The sequence below is a fragment of the Ambystoma mexicanum genome, chromosome 4p (genome assembly GCF_040938575.1).
Source record: "Ambystoma mexicanum isolate Mex_15411 chromosome 4p, UKY_AmexF1_1, whole genome shotgun sequence".
NCBI lineage: Eukaryota > Metazoa > Chordata > Amphibia > Caudata > Ambystomatidae > Ambystoma > Ambystoma mexicanum.
The window spans coordinates 1,099,468,182-1,099,487,313 of record NC_090927.1 but is presented as its reverse complement, the minus strand read 5'-3'; the positions used below and the strand labels follow the sequence as shown (position 1 = coordinate 1,099,487,313).

The 19,132-nt window shown below is 41.8% G+C and overlaps 1 protein-coding gene across 2 annotated transcripts in view; it reads left to right on the top strand.

Annotated features, from left to right (window-relative positions):
- The window catches only part of ENPP3 (ectonucleotide pyrophosphatase/phosphodiesterase 3), a 759,459-nt gene that overhangs the window by 412,445 nt on the left and 327,882 nt on the right, over nt 1–19,132 (top strand). For both annotated transcript variants that reach the window (XM_069606685.1, XM_069606686.1), the window contains exons 9-11: nt 903–1,012; nt 8,563–8,628; nt 8,742–8,814. In XM_069606685.1, the coding sequence (XP_069462786.1) occupies nt 903–1,012; nt 8,563–8,628; nt 8,742–8,814 (249 nt within the window). The remainder of the gene's footprint in view (nt 1–902; nt 1,013–8,562; nt 8,629–8,741; nt 8,815–19,132) is intronic.

Below are 19,132 nucleotides of genomic sequence, written 5' to 3'. Positions count from 1 at the left end.
AGAAATATGACACCCATATTAAGAACAATCTTCACTGACCTTCTTCTAAAGTGTCAAAGCTAAAATGATGGAGATATCGTTAATTACTTTACCTCCCAAACCAGGAATAGACAATAGGAGATGTTTTTTGTCAAGGTTCAGGTATAATAACATCAGAACAGTCTCACTGATTTGAAAATGAGAAATGACGTACCTATGGCTGGTATTAGCAAAGATTTGGAAAAAGATTTTGACAGGGTGAGATGACCTTCCAACAAAAAAAAACTTAGGGCATTTGGTTTCCAGCAGGTTTATTGACAGTACGTAGTCTAGATGATAATGAAAAAGCTATGATACCTTTGTTTTTTTAACATCAAACTGCTACTCTAAGAGTACAGCGAAAATGTGTCTCCCAGGAATTTGCAGAATGGTAGTTATTCAGGGGTTAGCCTAGGCAGATGTATTTTGGAAGTATGTTTCAGCTTTGCTTATAGCAGACATGTATATAGGTCTCTATATTGAGGTTTTCATGAGCTGTATGGGCATCGTGTAATGCTATATTAATGAGAAAATGCAATATTTTCAATGCACGAAATTTCTTATTCGAATGCTCAAAATCCCTGCATTGTTTTCTAAAGACAAAAACAGACCATTATAAAAAGCCCCGAGACATCCAAAAATAACACTAACAGGACAATGATAGTGTCGTCATGTATAGATTCTATGTGGCTTTAGGATGATTAATGTACAAGGTAGAAGCAAACTCATACTCTTATTTGTTCTATCTACAGGTAAGGAAAGTATAATTACTGTTCTTGCACTGTATTCACAATTAATGCATACATGCAAAGGCACCACAAAACGTCAAAGAGTTATGATTTTATGTATTTGTTTAAAAAAATCTACATTTCTGTTTCTTACAGATATGGCTGACTGCGATGCATCAAAATTTGAAAGCTGGCACATACTTTTGGCCTGGGTCTGATGTCAAAATCAATGGCACTTTTCCTAATTTATACAAGCTGTATAACAAGTAAGTTACTAGATCATTCTTAGAATATATTCTTCTGTCGAAAATGTTTTTTCTTTGATTCTCCAATAATTACTCAATTGATACCTTCTATATAATGGTCAACAAAGGTATCATATCAGGGTATACAAGACCACTTATCAAAAGCCTTGATAAACATCTAAATCCCTTACAATACAATGCCGACCACATCCATGTACTGTTGCATGTGGAAGGTACCTACTTGGTAAGTGATTCTTCAATAATGCATGCTCAGCACACACTTAGAAATATTATACCTTGTGCAGGTCACTTCTCACAATTTTAGAAATTTATTTATGGTTCCAGGCAATGACAGCTGCTATTATTAATGGGTGATAATGTCTCAAACCGTTAGTTGAGGGCTCGAGGTGCATAATGAGGGGAAATTGCCTGCTGTCATATGATCTAAGTACATTTAGGCTTCATAGACTCAGCGAGAGGTCATGGTTGGAGGAACAACATCTGCTTCCAGGTTGTTGCCTGAAGCGAAGTCCAGGCAAGGGTAATGCATTGGGCAAAAGCATCATCACAAGCGACAATGACCCCTCCTTAGGTCGACAGCGCTTTCAGAACTTTGTGGTCAAATAAAATAATATAATGTATGCAGTGCTGGCTGCCTGGCGACTTCTGAAGTTGGAATGTTTGGAATTAGGCCAATAACAAAGATTAAGGACAAATTATGAACATGCAAGTAAAAGTGGGTAGTTGTTGGGGGTGAACTTCTTAGGCCTTGCGCCCTTTTAGGTATGCAATTTGCAGGTATCGCGTCGGTGTGAACCTCCGAGGTTTTAAAATAAGTTTCTGGGGTTTTCACACTGTGACTGTGCCACACTTGCATTGAGTTATAAAAACTGATTTTTGAAAAAAAAATGCTACAAATTGTTTATATCACAAAATTCCTGTGGGAGAGCCCTTTTTATTGACACGTGTTTCGGCTCATGCTGGGGTTTTCACGGTGTGAAAACCCCAGAAAAAACATTATGAACATGCTGATTGGTTTAGTGGAGGAAAATATTTATATCTTTGTGCTAATAAGTCCTGTTGACTGGTTAAGCATCATGATTAATGGTGGAAGCTGGATGCAGGAGCTCAATGCACCAGCTCTATGGTAGGCTCAGGTGGGCTGTGTGAACAAAGGCGATGAATGATGCAGAATGCGCATTCTGCAGGAGTGGGCTCACATTGACGGATGCAATTTATGACCACTGTATCGCCTGCGACACTCAAATGGAATTATGCATTTTGGTAATAACCTATTGAAAAATTGACATACCTTTTGACTGGAAGCAAATACTGAAGCCTTTTCTTAACAAATGAGACAAAGAAGTGTGTAATTCTGCTTGCATGTCTTCCTTAACAGAGTAAAGTTTGGTTACCACTTAAGTAAAGAACACATGATCTTATCACCTATCCCAGTACTAAAACGATCATCGAAATTATAATCCGAGGAAAAAGGGAAGAAGCACCTCCCAGTTTGGGGAACTGTTGAAATGTCAGGAATGGTGATCTGGGCACGATGTTAACCCTGAGACAGACAGAAAGTGACCACAATCTGTGGAACACTTCTGTGTCCCTCTCACCTGTTACTACTGGATACCAGTCAATTTTTTAATGTAAAGCAGAATTTTATCTGAATGGTTCTTAAGTGGAACAATAGTTTAGTTTTGGGTAGATTCAACTATTTTTCAAGAAAATACTTTCACACCATTTTAAAGAAAAAAATATATATAGATATATTTATGGATTTCACATTTGGACCAAGTGCAAAAGAACAAACTATTTATATGAATACAATAGTAACAAGACATTCTTTTGTGAGTTTGACGCGTTTCGGGAGGAATCCCTTCTCCAGGAGCTGTACATGGTGTGTTTGTAATCTTCAATCAAGTAATCTTTAATCTAAACATATAGATCTAATTTAGTACAGTATATTCTGTTCATATGCATTATGATACGTGTATTGTTATGCTCATATAGGTTTTCTTATGGTGTGTTTCTATAATCCTTAACCTGGTAGAATTGTATTCTAGCAGTCCTGATTCTATACGAGCATCTTATAAGGTTAAAGATACTGTACAGTCTGTCACAGGAGAAGTCCTGTAGGAGAAATGTTTGAGTCCCTGTTAGTTGGGTCTGTATGCTAAATATATAGAAATCATAAATCTAAGTAAAACTGTGAAGTCCTCCTCCCTTTAGCTGGTAAAGCGTGTGCACGCTTTTATGTTCTAACTTCAACTCTTCCTTATGCCTAGGGACGGGTCCCTATGGTTAAGACCTGGATCATGCACAGTTCCAAGGAAACACAATCTCTACTGTGCAAGAAGAGAGACTGTAAGGATTTAGAAAAATTATAGTAGCTCCTTCACTCGAAACGACTTTGAGGACCTACTAGTGTCCCTATTATCGCATCATGCAAGAGTTCAGCTGGCTTACCTCGGGATAGGGATCACTCTTCCTCATTCAGCCCTTCCGGACTGCCACACTCTTCCTCATTCAGCCCTTCCGGACTGCCACGTGGACAGAACCTAGTAGGTCAGTCCCTGTATATCTTGCTCATCAGGTTGTAGGTGCATCCTTATGACATCAGAGTCAGAGGTGTGCTGAATGTATATAACAGCCTCGTTTATTATAATTGGACTGGTATCAGGCATCCCCTCCCTGTGTGGACACTGGGTGGGATCTCATTTCAAAGAAAATGATAATAATATGTTCCACAACGTGTTATAAGGAGATGTGCGGCAAGTTAACCCTCACAGATCTTTCCCAGTGCCAGGGGTTGGGCAGTCACTATACATCCAAGCCTCCAAAGGGAAATGAAAGGTCGTGGGGAATTAATGGGCACAGAGACCAACCCAAATCTGCAAGAAAAAAAGACCAAGGACAGACTAGCAAGTGTGCATACAAATAAAGCACTCACAACATTAAGCTAACATTACTATAAGTAGCTGTGGGTAAGTGGGCACATGTTTCCTTATAATGAAGAAAGTAAGCGTATCCCGTTGGGTTGATTGGTCTGCAAACAGAGCCCGAGGTCCTTGTGGCACAAGCAGAGAATGCTGCTTCAGAAATATCTTACCGCACGAGGACGCTAAGTAAGGCCCAAGTTCATATAAGAATCCAATTCACAGTCTGTCAAAATCGAAAAGTTCAGAACAAGACCAAGGAACAAGCTGCAACACCATCCAAATGTCAGTCCAGATTAAAAAACGAAGGTTCTTTAGTAAATTAGGTAATAGGATCACACAACTAAGGGCCTAGACTAAAGCAGAATCCTTGTGGCAGGCAAGGTTCGGCAACAGGAAGTCAGCAAGAAGGACTAGGGCTGGGGATAAATAAGAGGGGGACAAAGAGACAAGCAACAGGTGGGAAGCAAGCATGGGAGAAATGGAAACAAGGTAGTAGAGACCAGGCAGGGAAAAACCAGCGGACGACACACTAACAGACACCATAGCTCAGATGAACCATGATATCTGAGGTGCAGCAAGTACAGTGGATCACTGTTTGATATAGGCGCATGCAACTTTAGTTTTGCATGGTGTGCACAGGTACTGCTGAAAATTGTATTCTGTTTCCACATGTTTTGCACTAAAAGGCAGCCTCTGCAAAATTACCATTCCGGTTTTCTGTAGAATTAAGGACTTCCCTTACACGCGGTGATGGGTTCAGGGGGTAGCTTGGTAGTTTCCTGACAGGACACGATACAAAGAACTCAAACGTGGTCATAAAGATGACATATCCAGCAACATCATCTGGTTTGAGTTTCATGGAAATAGAAAAGGTCTTAAGATAGCACCTGAAAGTAAGGAGATCATCAATTAATCGTGATTGGACAAGCAATGAAATCCGGGCGTGCCTTTACTGCAATAGATCTCCAGCCCCAGCATCCTAGATATAATTCAGGCACAGATAACACGGCTTTATTACAAGATCGAAGTGTCCTCACTGGAAGGAAAGGTGTAAATCTATGTGTGAGAGAACTAGGGCCATGGGAGTCAAGATCTTTGTGTACCAGGCAAAGGGAATTGACCGAGTTTGGCATGCAGTAAAAGGGTGGCGCTAACGGAATTACTGCCACTTTTACCAAACTGCCAAATGACTTTGGAGGTAAAGTGGAGGAAAAACCTCTTCCAGTTTACCTCCAAAAAGTGGACGAATTCCCACCAGCGGCATTACCACCAGTGATAATTCCGTCAAACCCTAATGGAGTCCTTTTGGACAAAGAAATGGGGAATAACACCACCTCGGAATATGGAGAACTTTCCTCCTCCAATTCCAAGGTGGTATCCCGCCATTAATGGTAATTCCGATTGGTGGATTCACCACTGGTAAATCTGCCAAACTAGGAATGACCACCTCTGCCTTTACCCAGAAGCCATTAAAGGGTATGAAGTACTGATGAAACATGATCTCTGCAGCTCAGTTTAAAACACACGCCGTCGGGTTTTGAATTATCTGCTGAAGATAACCCTAGATACCTAGCTAGATAAAGTGAGTTACAATATCCAAGCCTTCTAGAAATAAAGGTATTCCTCATCTGTACTTTGTGAGAAAAGAGAAAATAATAAATAAATCTTAGTGAGGATTGGAGAAAAAAGAAACAAGCTGAGGATAGTTGCCTAATTTGGTATGCAAAATACAATGAGCAATCAAAAAGAATACCAAGGGAATTGGCCTAATGACGTAGGCCATGATTTGATCATCCAGGTAATATCCGGCTCTGCCAGAGAATGGCTAGACCTGGCAATCTACAAAGCAAAATCTCTGTTTTGGATGGATTGAATTTAAGGCGTTTATTACTCAACCATATTTTCAAAAACTGTCCAAGGAGGATACCGAGTTGTCGTCCAGTTGGAGGACAGTCTGAATGCCACCCTCATACATAAAAAATAATAAGCCATGTGAACAGTATATGCTAATGGTCTAATATAAAAATTGAAAAGTAGCAGTCTCAGAGAAGTTTTCTTCATGACTCTGCAGTCAATTGATGCAGTGGCTGATTCGTAAGGTAGGGGAGACACAATCTGCATACAAAAATGTGGATGAAGGAATTATGAACAAAGTGCCTAACAGACATAGGGCCTCATTAGGACTCCGGCGCTAAACCATGGTGCTACTAGCACCATGGTCCATGCCGGAGTCTGCCATGGCGGAATGGGGAATTACCACCCCATTCTGTGGTTGGTGGGGCGGTAATTCCCCATGCCGCCATGGCCCTTCCCCATTCCCATTTTTGCCCCATAGGGCTCAATGGGAATGGGGAAGGCGCTGATTACGGTACCGCAAATTGCGGTACCGTAATTAGCACCAAGGTCACTTTGCGGGTCCCTACTTTAACGGCTGGTAAAACCAGCCGTTGAGGTCGGGTCCCGCAAAGGGACCTCGTAATTAGGCGCTAGGTGTTTAACGGCGCTGCAGCCTTTTACGGCGCCGTTAAACACTTAGCGCCTGGGTCATAATGAGGCCCATAGTTACAAAAGATATGGCATGCAGCGGCAAACCTCCTAATGTGAGGTGTATCAATCCGAGTCCCATATGAAATTGTATCTCGATCTAATAACAATCTCATTATGAGAGACTCAGGGCCTCATTACGGCTTTGGAGGTAGCCATGACGCTATTGGCGGCATGGCTGCCTCCAAAACCGGGTCCGGGTTCCCTGAATGGGAACAATGCTAACAATGGGCCGATTACGACCGGGCCATTGTTAGCTCCCGGGTCCCTTCGCGGGACTCGGTAACGACGCCTGGTTTTACCAGGCGTCCTTACCAGGTCCCGCGAGGGGACCTCCTAATCAGGCGGAATGGGTTTAACGGTCTGCATCCATTTGCGGTACCTGTTAACCTATTCCGCCAGGGTCGTAATGAGGCCCTCTGTATGGGAAGGACCATTCGGATAGCCAGGAGAATTATTTTGAAGCACTGGAAATCGGAAATAAAATCAGAAAATTGAGATGTGTGTGGAAAAATGGGCGTAAACACACAGAAACAGAGCGATTATTTTTCAAAAATAGAGGAAAATGTGATAAATTGGATGCAATCTGCAACTCCTTTCTAGAACCGTGCTTCTAACAGGGTTCTTCCAATATGTAATTAAAGCACTGACATTTCAGTGCGTAAAATCACTTGTTTTATTTGATCAAAATCATAAGTTGAGAGATAATAGAATCATCCATCATGTCATCACAGGAAGTGACACCCTCCAATGTGTCTGATGAGGCCTCCGGAAGTAGATACAAAATACATCTTACCATAAGCATACAGCTAATAGTACAAACTCTTACAGAAATCGATACAAGAGACCCTGGTGATCACCAATTGATGAATTGATTCCCTGCATCTCTAGGATATCTTCCAGTTCGATAGGTGAATAAGCGTCTACGTCACAAAGGTTAATTCCTAGTTAGTCATGTGGCATAAGTCAGAGTTCCTCTTAGTAACTTCCTTGTCAATCGAATAGCCCTACAGGTTAAGTCAAGGGTAAGTTAGAGTTACTCATAGTACATTTATGGCACACGTCCCCTAAGCGGTTTGATTTCCCCGTTCTTAGTATCATTTAATTATATATCTACTTGACCATTTCTATTATTCCTCACTTGGAGTCCCATTTGGCAGCGAAAAAGGGCAAATTCAACTCGAGGACATGGTTCAATTGGAACAGAAAGTGCAATTTCGCCAGATGTTCTGGGATTTTGCAATTTATTTTCTTAGATTCATCAACAACTATGTTGTTGCATGAGAAAAGAATGCACCAAGGAACTTCCTTCTGTGGTTGTGCACGTTTATACATTTTTTTATTTAATTGTACACTCAGTATCACATCTGATGCAGGGAACCGAGAGACACGTTTAAACAAATTCATAAATCTGTGTAAATATGTGCTAGGTGTTTTTCATTCTAAGGAAGATTTCAGGAACAGATGATACACCGTGAATTCAATTTCTTTCACTTTGCAATGTGAATGGATTTTAATTATGAAGGATAAACAACTGTTGGTAATGACTCTGTTTTCAGCAAATAATCCTCTTGTTAAAACAGATTGGATTCTCACTGTTACCTCCCTTTTTCCCTCCGTGCTAACCTCCAACCTTTACCTACAAGCTTGCTTTCCTTCTGTTGCCCTTTGTACCCCAAAACATACTTTTATAATTGTAGAGTACAAATATATAATTGTGTCTGAACTGCACTACTGGAGAAGAGATGCACCAGTGGTTACTTTATTTTTATTGAAAAAATTCCCCTGTATCATTTATCCAATTATTATTTTGGCTACAAACAAGAAAACTCACTACCATTGCCCACTGCAAGACCATGACATTTAAACAAATGCCCCACGATTTTTGAATATATTTTGTGAGCAATGTTAGTTTGATGAAATAATCGTATGCAGTATTTCCTATTGGCATTATAACCGGTTACCAATAGATGATATTGGTTGGAAACTGTTCTACCACATGATAATCTACAGTACATCAAATGAGTACACAAATATGTAAGGAAATGGAACATTGCTTATTTTACGGTACTGTTATTGTAGGTCTGCTCTGTATGAAGAACGAATTACAACCATCTTGAACTGGCTAGACTTACCCCAACCGGAGAGGTAATACAAACTATGTGCTTACATTGTGGAAAATGGGCAAGTGGGTGACATTCTGATTGGTTAACGTCTCACGTCTTCTTTCTATGTTTCTTTGTTTACCTGTTGCTCACCAGGCCGGATTTCTACACGTTGTACATAGAGGAACCTGACACCTCTGGACATTCCTACGGACCTGTCAGTGGCGGGGTGAGTCCTGTTATTCATACACATCCTGGGATTTGGCCACAAAGAAGAGTATTGTACTTGTGTGTATTTTCTGAAAGTTCTGTTCAATCCTGGAGGACAGAATTAGAAATTATGGATCTATGTCGAGATTCACAAAGCTACTGTTGGGCTACAAGTGCCCCAGGCAACCCCAGCAAATGAAACCTTTGACGAGTAGAAATAATTGCCCTTTTGCCACGTACCTTGTCATGTGTATTACATCAGTGAACAATGATGTTTTTCATGTTTATATTGCACAATCCTAACAAGAATACCCACACATTGGACACTTATGCACTCCTCTGCAGATGACACTCGGCTGCACTTTAAGTTATCTCGTAATGAAATGTTATGTTATGTGAAATGTTTTTATACAGCACACTATCACCACCTGCGTGGTCTGGTGGATCTGTAAAGCAAGAGGGTAAGGTGTGGGGGAAGTTAGTAGGACTGAGTGGGACAAAATAGCAAGAGAGCTGTGATGTGCTGTTGGCAGCTTCAGTTCGATGAGCGTGGTTGTGAATTTTCGGTCAGTATCCGTCATGTGCTGTTGTTGCGAGGCTATGTGTGGTTTGTTTCATTGTTGCAGTGTAGTGAAGGGCGTGTGGTTTGTTGTGCTGTAGAGGTATGGTCTTGTTTAGTTCAGAGTTTTAGAGGTGTATGCAGAGGGATGAGGATGGTTAGTCGTGATATCTTATTGTACCCCCTTACTTTTGGTTGCCTGCTGCCCATATCCCTTCCGATGTCGTACATTGTGGTGTGCTTCAATTCCCACTCCTATTTTCTTTGCAGCGGCTTGGGTCTTTAACAAGGCTGTGTAGTGGTGGTACCTTCTCCATCCCCCATTTTCAGACTAATGGATGTCCACATCACTTTACCCCCTAACTTCAAAGCCTTGGTCAAATGAAGAATGGATATCTGAACCTGGAGGGAAAAAAGCTTTCTGGAACTAACTTGCTCAAAGGTGGAATTAATGGCTTTGGGATCATGATCACTTGACACATTTCATCAATCAATATAAATTCTTGGTTAGTGCACTGTGTTAATGCAATCAGCCAGATACATAGGAAATCTGATTCTCACTCAATTCCCACTCTAGTTTGGGCTTGCCAACTCCTGCTCATGACCATATCTGGTCAGGAATTAAAATGAGAGGAAAATTGATGGATATTTTAGCTACATGTGCTTCAAAAAGAGGCAAAATTGAGGTCTCTGCTTAATTCTTTGCTTGATGGGCCAAAGTTTCACATAATGATCTCGTGTTGGGATATAGCCCTCAACCAACCATTCATGGTCCTGAATGCTGGTTGGAAGATAAGGCAATGACGCATTGCTTGAATGAAAAGGGAACTAGGGACAGCATATTCATTGGTTTCCTAATTGATCACACCACATTCATACAGGTGATCCAGTGACTCCATGTGTCTACTGGATATATGATTTGACTTTAGACCAATGCTTCCAGATTTTCAGGATTTCCCTCAGCATGCAAGAAAATATCAGGCTTATCTATCTGCAGGAAGCAGGTTTGGATGCACTGGATCAGAGCCCCCTGCATCTCGCTCATCAATTGTTGCAGAGTGCAGTGAATGGTTTGCTGGGAACTAAGTTAGTTAATCCCATTATAATGCTAATTAGCCTTTACATGTTTAAGAGTGGGGTATACTCCTTGTTCCACTTTGCTCACTTGATGAGCTCGAAATTGAGGCAAATCCAATACTAAAAGGGGATATTGAAGATAATCTTAACTCTGAGACTCCTATGGATGTTACTTCTCTCACGAGCAGAGCTCTTGGTACTGGATGCACCAGACAGTTACTATTTGAGACAATTCCAGATGGAAAAGGCAAGGCAGATTTTTACAGTGACTTCTACCAGCTTGGATTTAGAGGGACAAACTAACAAAGTCCATAAATACTGAAGTTTAATCAAGGGGTATATTTATATATGCGTTGTCTTAGCAGGTGTACAGCTTTTGGGTACTCGTAAGAAGAGAGAGTGATTACGAGCCATTGCAAGGATGGTTGCTCTTTGGCAATTTTATTTTCACAAACACATTTGATGAGGAAAACTATGGAAAAGTGATGAATGGATGCTGAATAAGGGAGATATTCTATAAGACTATGGGGGTCTTTTGCTGCTCCTTAATACAAAGCCTGCCTAAGTGATAGCAAAGGAGCAAGCTGAGCCTGAAATATCCCAGATACCTTACAGGAATGCAGGATTGTTGTTGGGCCAAGCTAACTAAGCTCACAGACTAGTTCAAGGAAAACCTTATAGGCCTTTCCTTTTTTGATTTGCATTTCACAGTGACAGGATGTGAAATGTGCTCTCAGCACCCTGCAGGGTGAAGAGAGCCTGCCATAGATTAGTGTTGGGAATGTGCCCTTGACACTAATGCATGGAGGGAGGCTGTTCAGCGCATCTTTTGCACTGCCGCACAGCCCCCAAGAAATGCCCAGGTCACATTTGTGGTTAAGGTTATCTGCGCATTTCTACAATGAAGGTAAATGGAAAAAAAGTGCATCCTCTGCACTTTGTGCATTTGCATTCATTTTTAAGACTCTTCCCCTAGATGTGTTTTCACCAGCAAGGGACTGTCCATGGGCCAGATTCCATAAAAAGCGCACCCTGCAAAAAGGAAACATATGCGTTGATTCTCAAAAATGAACAATTGATGAACTATAGTTAACTGAATCTATGACCATGGCTTCGCTCCCATTCCCACTATCTTTTTTAGTTGTCTCTGCACTGCCTCAGGCAGCCCTTGACACAATATTTGTCAAAAAATAAATATGATTTTTATCCGACAGTTCTCGCATTTTGAACCACCATTTTTCTTGAATCTCCTGAATATAAGCAACCGGGTCTTCCTTGTAACGCATATTACGTGCCATAATCCTGCTCATGTCTGACAAATCGGGATATTGTATCCTGAGTGCCCTTCATATATTGGACATACAGTTGTTAAAGGGTGTTCCATCATGAGTGGTGTTTTGAGCTGTCACTCCAAAATAACCCAATGCTTCCAAATGTCGTCCGACCTCTCCCCTATTATGGCAGCAAGCAAGCCTTTTATGTCACTCATCGCCAATGTAATTCTCGCTGTCATTCTTTCTAATTCATAAATCCATTTGCCCACTCCCAATGTTAACATTGGGAGTTTACAGATTACATTATTTTTTATCATTTGTAGTGATGGTATATATTGCACTCGTCCTCCCCCCTTTCCTAGCAATGGAAATTGCATCACTTTTATGTCCTGTCCACTCGAAGTCGGTCCGCATGACTGGAGATCACATCTGTCAAAATATTTTTCTTCTGTCCTGGTAAATTTCTCAGCCTATTTACATAAGGTTTTCTGTCCTCTAGGCTTCTTCATCATATTTTCGGAAGCCCAGTACTTCTAACAGGCTTTGGCATTCTCTTTGGTCCTTCCAAACCTAACCACATTTTCTCTTCCCCTGTCCTTAAATATGCAGAAGGGGCTTGTGCAGCGTCTCCCACCTTCTCTCGTCCAACTTCTTCTCCTTCCTCATCAAGGTAGCATAGCTCAATGGTAGCGCGTTAGTCTTGGAAACAAATCAACAAAGAGCAATACAGGTTCGAATCCTCAATCCGCACTTAGAAACCTCTTCGGTATTAAGTGCGTTATAAATTACTAATTATAATACAATCAAAAAACATTGTATCATCACTTCCTGCATCTTCTCTGTCTTCAAACTCTAGTCCCTTCAAGGGCTTCATTTTATACACTCCACTCATCACGTCTTCCAATAAACTCTCTTCACCCCAATGCAGAGATCCCCCTCTACTCTGGTCTATTTTATAAACACCACTGTCCCTCCACCTTCTGTATAAATTACCAATCCCCAGCATTACTGCTCCCTCCTCTTCATCTGCCCAGGAAGACCTTTTGGGTATTTTAGCTAATTCCTTCCAAAGTCTTTCTAAACGTCTTTCCCTTTCTCTCTGCTCCCGTTCCTTGTCTGCCTCTTTCTCTTGGAAACAGAATGTTGACAGTTAAAAACCAACACACGGTCGTTCACTATGAACTGTTTGAAAAGACATTGGGAAAAAAGGGACCTGAATCCTGCTAATCATCCTACGTGAAACTGTGGTAAACAATTGAGAAGGGTCAGTGCCCAGAAGAGGGGGACCCAGGGGTGCACCCATCACCCAGTGAACATTGAAAACTGAACTTCATTTGTTCGTTAAAGGAACTTTTGTTTTTGTTTGTTGAAGACCTCAAGTCCTCAAAGGCAAGAGACTTTCAAGTGAAACGAGACTTGGCCACCAATGGTCCGGAAAGCTGCCATCAGAACTGTCATCTCGTGCTGGAGAAGCCTGAGACTGTATTGTGCTCCAAGATACCAACTTACCCCGTGCTCAAAACGTGGGGAAGGGAGACCCAGGCAACCGCATCCTGACATATTATTTGAGAACTCTTCTTTCTTTTCTTGAGAACTATCCCACACCCTTTCTTATATTAGTTGTAAGGTTTGGCAATAGGTTTTTTTGTATAGGCCATTTTATTTGACACAATGGCACTAGGGCTGCCTTATTTTTCATTTGATGGTCAACGCTTGCTCCCATCTTAGATTTAGGTTTAGAATAGGGTTTTTTACAACCAGCATACCAAATTTGTTGTTCAATAAACACCCTTGAGCTGTGATCACTTGTGTCTGTCTTACTTTTTGCCACCATGAGTTCCTCACAAGGCGGATTGATGCTCTGGGGAGGAGGAGGAGGAGCTGAGGGCGCAGTGCCCTCCTCTTCATGCTGATTAAGAATCCACTCTCTCGCGGGTGGCTCTTCCATCTCATCCCCATACACCTTCCACATTTCTAGAATGGCTATTCGATTTTGTAACTTTTTCCCTTTGTATGCGGCATGAAAATATGTTGTCATGTATTGCAGCATTGATCTCAACAGGGTCCCTTCCTGCGGCCAAGGCATACACATCTTGCCTGCAGTGTCCCTAAACCTTTGGACATGATTGTGAATTAGTTTGTCCTTGTATCGGGGCAATGCTTTACATAAACACCAAGAGACCAGATAATCATACAGCAACAACTACCCGTAACTCTGGATCCCTTATGGACATTACCTAATGTCTATAATGCATAATACATAATGCATTATGCATAATGCACAAGCAAACCCACCACAACTCTACTCAACATACTCGCACCAACACAAAACACTACAGCACACCTGAGGCACAAAATTTTACTAATAGGTTACAACACATGATGCCTCCCGCAGGACTTTTCACATGCAAAACAACACTGACAGCCGCCAGTTCCTCCTGGTTCTGAACCTATCCTCTCACCCTATCCCCACTAACCTCCCCACTACCCTCTCTGCTCTTTGCAGAGCCATGCAAGTGCCTGGAGACTGCCCCTGTGTGGTAGCGGTGTGCTGTATAAATCAACATAACATAACATAACAACATAACGTAAATGCATAAGGGGAGTGTGTCCCATGATGGCACATCACACTTTAGACTGCCGATACTTACCACAACTTAATGTACCCTCAAACCTATCACCTCTCCATTTCTTCTTCACACTCTCCTTCCAACAATATTCGCCTCTATTTCCAACAATTGCATGACTCCTCCCAACACCTTCTTGTCTGCAACAACTATTCGGCATGTACCACAAATGCTGCCCTGGCTCTAGACCACGCCCTTTTGGCCCAAACCACAACTTCACGTGCTGTACGATCTGAAACAATATGCACAGGCCTTTACCTTTCACAAATCCAACCCACTTTACAACCTGCCTCTGGTGCCAGCAATAACTAAACACATAAGTATACCATAACATAATACATCTGCCTTCTCAATACCTAATTATATAATCTTATCTACTTATCATACCCCGGAAGGAGGTTTTTAACGCACTTTTCTGCAACATTGTCTCGAGATATCCCACAACTCAATAATAACTTGTGCGAGGTTTAGTGCGTTGCCTTCTGCAACCCTTTTGTAGGTATTTCGTTACAATCATTTCTTTATCATTTCACAATTTTCCAATATTCAAACAATTCTCTCCCTCGTTTTACCCCTGTTTTGCCAGGTTGATGATTTATACTTCCATCCATGGATCAGACGAAGACATCTGATATCGAACCTCCCTCAATCAGCCAGCCACCTTCCACCCTACGGGGTACCCCGCGGGGATCAGACAGGATTTTCTCCAAGAGGGCTCCTGTCAACATTCTCAGTTCACACATGATTCCCGGTTTCAGCAGGTCATCCCATAGTCTTCAGGCCATGACAGGGAAGCTTGACAGTCTGGGTGTCTTGGCAAACCATCCTCTGCTACCATATGTAATAATGTTCTGGGAAACTCCAGTTTAAGCTGACATGGTAGGCTGGGAAATCCCAGACTCAATAACGGAAATAGTCAATGTAAATGGCAAAACCCTGCATTATTAGCAATCCACATAAAGCAGAGGCAGTATATAGGCAGAATAGTTATGCACTCTCAACTCTTCAAGCATGACAATGGTTTAGGAACAAAAAATACATCATCAATGATGTCACATTACAATCTTGCTAACAAAAACCTACGGGCTACAGGGATTGGTTAAGGACATTGTTTACATGTAGAAAATACATAGGTTTGTCCTTCCATTGGTTATACTACTATCTGATGGCTCCACCTGGGACCACCTTTAAATTGATGAGAGAGAATATATGTAATCTTTAAAGTCAACTATTGGTTAATGCAACATTTACTGGGCAGCACAACAGTAAGAGTTTTTATTGGTTGGCATCGTTCTCGCCAACCTTGGCAAAGACAGTCATCAGCACATGAACTAAAAGTAGGGGGTGAGAAAACAAAGACCTGTGTTCTTCCAATAAAATAAGATGCTATCCCTTATCCCTAGGCCATGAACCAAAATATTCCTTTGTATTTGACCTTTTTAGGTGCCTTGATTCTGTAAACATTTGAGGAGCCAAGGCAGGTGCTGGGCCATGTCTAGTTCTAATGAATAGACACTGTTCTTGAGTTATGGGTCAAGTGTGAAAGGACCATGTTCAGAATTATTCCACTCTGCACTTACTGAGATTTTAGCTAGCATGAAAACAAGTGTTATTACTTTTTTAAACACTAGGCTCTTGGGCGATCCATTACTTGTGAGGTTTTGACTTATAATTAGTCAGCACCTGGCATTCAAATGCTGGTTGTTCTTCAATGAATCTAAGAGAAATATATCTTATGCCTTGGCAATCTTTATCTCATGTTCTCTTCTGGACCCTTCAAGCCCTCCCTTAATTCTTCCGTAACCTTGAAGAGGGGCCACACAGCCACTTCCTGCGCCCCGCATAGGTCTTTATTTTAGTGGATTCAGCAGTTTAAGTTTTCATGAAGTGTCGAGGTCTCTATGGATTTCAATGCGTGTTGTGACTTCCATTTTAAGAAGGATGGCAGCCTTTACTCTTGCATTTCTACATCAATAAACTATATATGTATATGGTTTGTGTTGCATTTCAGGTTATACATTGCTTGTGTTATATCCTTCGTGTCTTTATTGTGCTAACAATATTCTTTGTGTCTAAATGCACGTTTGACCTATGGTTCGTGTTTCTTCATGGTGAGTGCATATTTGCTTTGTGCCTATTGCAAGTGCGTGTGTCAGTTTAACAGTGAGTTTCTTCATTCTCGCCATTTTCAGTTACATCAGGCCCATTTCTTCTTGTATTGATCTGGAATGAGGCTGGTATGCCTTAGTGCATAGCGTTGCTCTACTTTATGTATTGGGGTGCGGAAGGGGCAGTCGCCATGAATGACATATTCATCTGTCTCTTGACATACTTGTGGAATGGCAGTAAGCAATTCAAAGGTAAGTAAAACACTTTTGTAATAGATTTCAGAATATCAGTTTTAGGTAAGACTGAATGAAACAAGACCAACATGAAGCAGGTAAATACTTGCATTACTTGCACAGAGGCCTGAGGCTTTAGTAGTCCATCCCTGTTTAGTTATGAGTGTCTCAGGGTCAGATTGGAGGACGAAACAAGCAAGGTACTGGCTGAAGAAAGTCAAGAGTTCAGAGGAAGTCTTCAGTGACAAGTAATTAACACTCTTTGTTGGGGAAAAGGTTCAGGGAGCTTGGGCAAGGCTCCCTGAATCAGCACTCCAGCAACACAGGAACAGCAGAGCAACTCTCGATGAGTTCTACCAAGAGTCTCGCACTACACCAATAGTCTCCCAGTACCTTAGACAAGCTGAAGAGGATGCAGCACAATACCCCCAGGATGCAGCAGCAGCAGACCTGGTCACCTGATTCTTGGTCAGGCAGACGAAAGAAGGGACACTGGAATGGATCTTGCAGCAGCAGTCGATTGAAGAGGCTTCAGGCAAAGGACTATTCATTGTTATGTGATGTTGGGGCCCTTTTTAAAGCACCAGTGAAGAACAGTTACTGCCCGGTCGAGTCGTCTTGATTTCTGGGCCCAGCACTCTGGGGTGGGGACTTCAAGGAGTGCAATCTTGCCATTGGAGGTACAGGAGGAGTCCACCAAAGTTATAGTAAGGTTCAATATACAGAAAGCAATGCACTGCACAATGGTCACATGTCCCAGGGTACTGGCGGTTTGCAGCTGCTGAAGGTTACAGCTCATCGTGGGATAGCTCAAAATGCAGGTCATCTTGAGACTGATTGGTCCCACCTTTCTAAGGGAGAGAGGTGTCCTCTTCGGAGTTCTCCTGATGCTTGGAAGGAGCGGTCAGACAGTAGTGGTTACTCAGAAGGCATCTCCGGTCATCTGAATGTGCCTGTGGGTGTCTCTCCTCTTCTTCCTTGTTGATTCTTCAATTCCAATGGTCAGCCACAGGATCCAAGCCTCTTATGCAGGAACCCAGCCAATCAGCACACCTGTACCATTCATACTCTGGGTGGTGGCTGTCCTTTCAGGACAGCCAGCCTCCCAGTTGGAATTGGTTCCAGGCAGGCACAGCAGAAGGCAAAGACCAGCACAGATTAGGAGTCTCCCCTGTTTCCTGTCTTCACAGGCACACCGGCGCCTTGGCATGCTTTCCCATGGAATCCCACCAAAGACAGAAGTCAAACAAGGATGTTCCCCACTCTGCACGGCAGAATAAGGATCAATCCACCTTGAATTGGCAAAAAAGAAAACTGTTACCATGTTGGGTTAATGGTGACACTTTTGTGCATTAACGTAGCTGTGAGTACAGTGTGGGAGTAATAATTGCACAAAAGTAGGTAGAATAAAACCGCTGCCACCAGCCATTCAGATTAGCTTGTCACTGTAATCAAAAGTGAAAGGGGTTGTGAGAAAAGGGATACAGTGTAATCCCTCAGCACTTCACATAAGGTGGGGTGTGCAAAGCTATACATATGTAATAAAATAGTGTAACAGGACATTCCAAAGGGATCCACTCATTCTTCTGTGGGGTAGTACACTGCAAGGCCCAATCAACTTCTGTTACTAGCAGCAACAGGGCAAACGATTAATGTTGCCTCTGCCACAGTTTTTGTACCAACGATTCTAGTGTAGTGGATTGAATGGCTGCTGAGCCCATTGGACTAAGGGAGGGTCCGTGCACCAATAATGAAATTCAAGGTGACAGCTTTGGGGTACACTAACAGAGAAGCACAAATGCACACTACTTTCTTCCTAGTCATTGAATCTGTCCCATTGCAAGGGTGTCTTTTTTTCCTTCAAATAGTGTGATTACGTCTGCAATAAGGACTCCACAATCTGACTAAACTGTAAAAATTGATTAAATAACTGACCAGGATAACACACATTAGCTAAACAGTGAAGCAGGGATTTTAAAATTTGACCACATACTTTCCAAGCTTCACATGGTACAAATATTTAAGTTTTGGATTTCAAGGCCTTAAATAATGCTGTCTTTTAGAGCTTACAAAATACCCAATTTTCACAGTAAAGCAACATGGCAACATGTAAATCCTTTCAGCAACAGGTTAGGCCAAAAGAATATCACTGTGGCTGTAATTGTCACATCTTAAATGGTAAAATATAAGTCCTAGAATGCAAGATAATGCAAACCTGAAAAATCTATTTAACCCCACTGTTCTTTCAGTGATATTAGGCACGCAATAAAAGAAATAATAATACACTCAGATAGATTTGGAGACTATTTGTCACAAACCCCCAGCTCTGATGATCTTGACAACATTTGATTAGTAACACACAACAACTTTATTTTGTTGCATGTATATACACATATCTTTAAAAGGGTGCTTTATGTTGCTCACTTTAACTATCACAGATTTGCAAGGTAACTGGTGC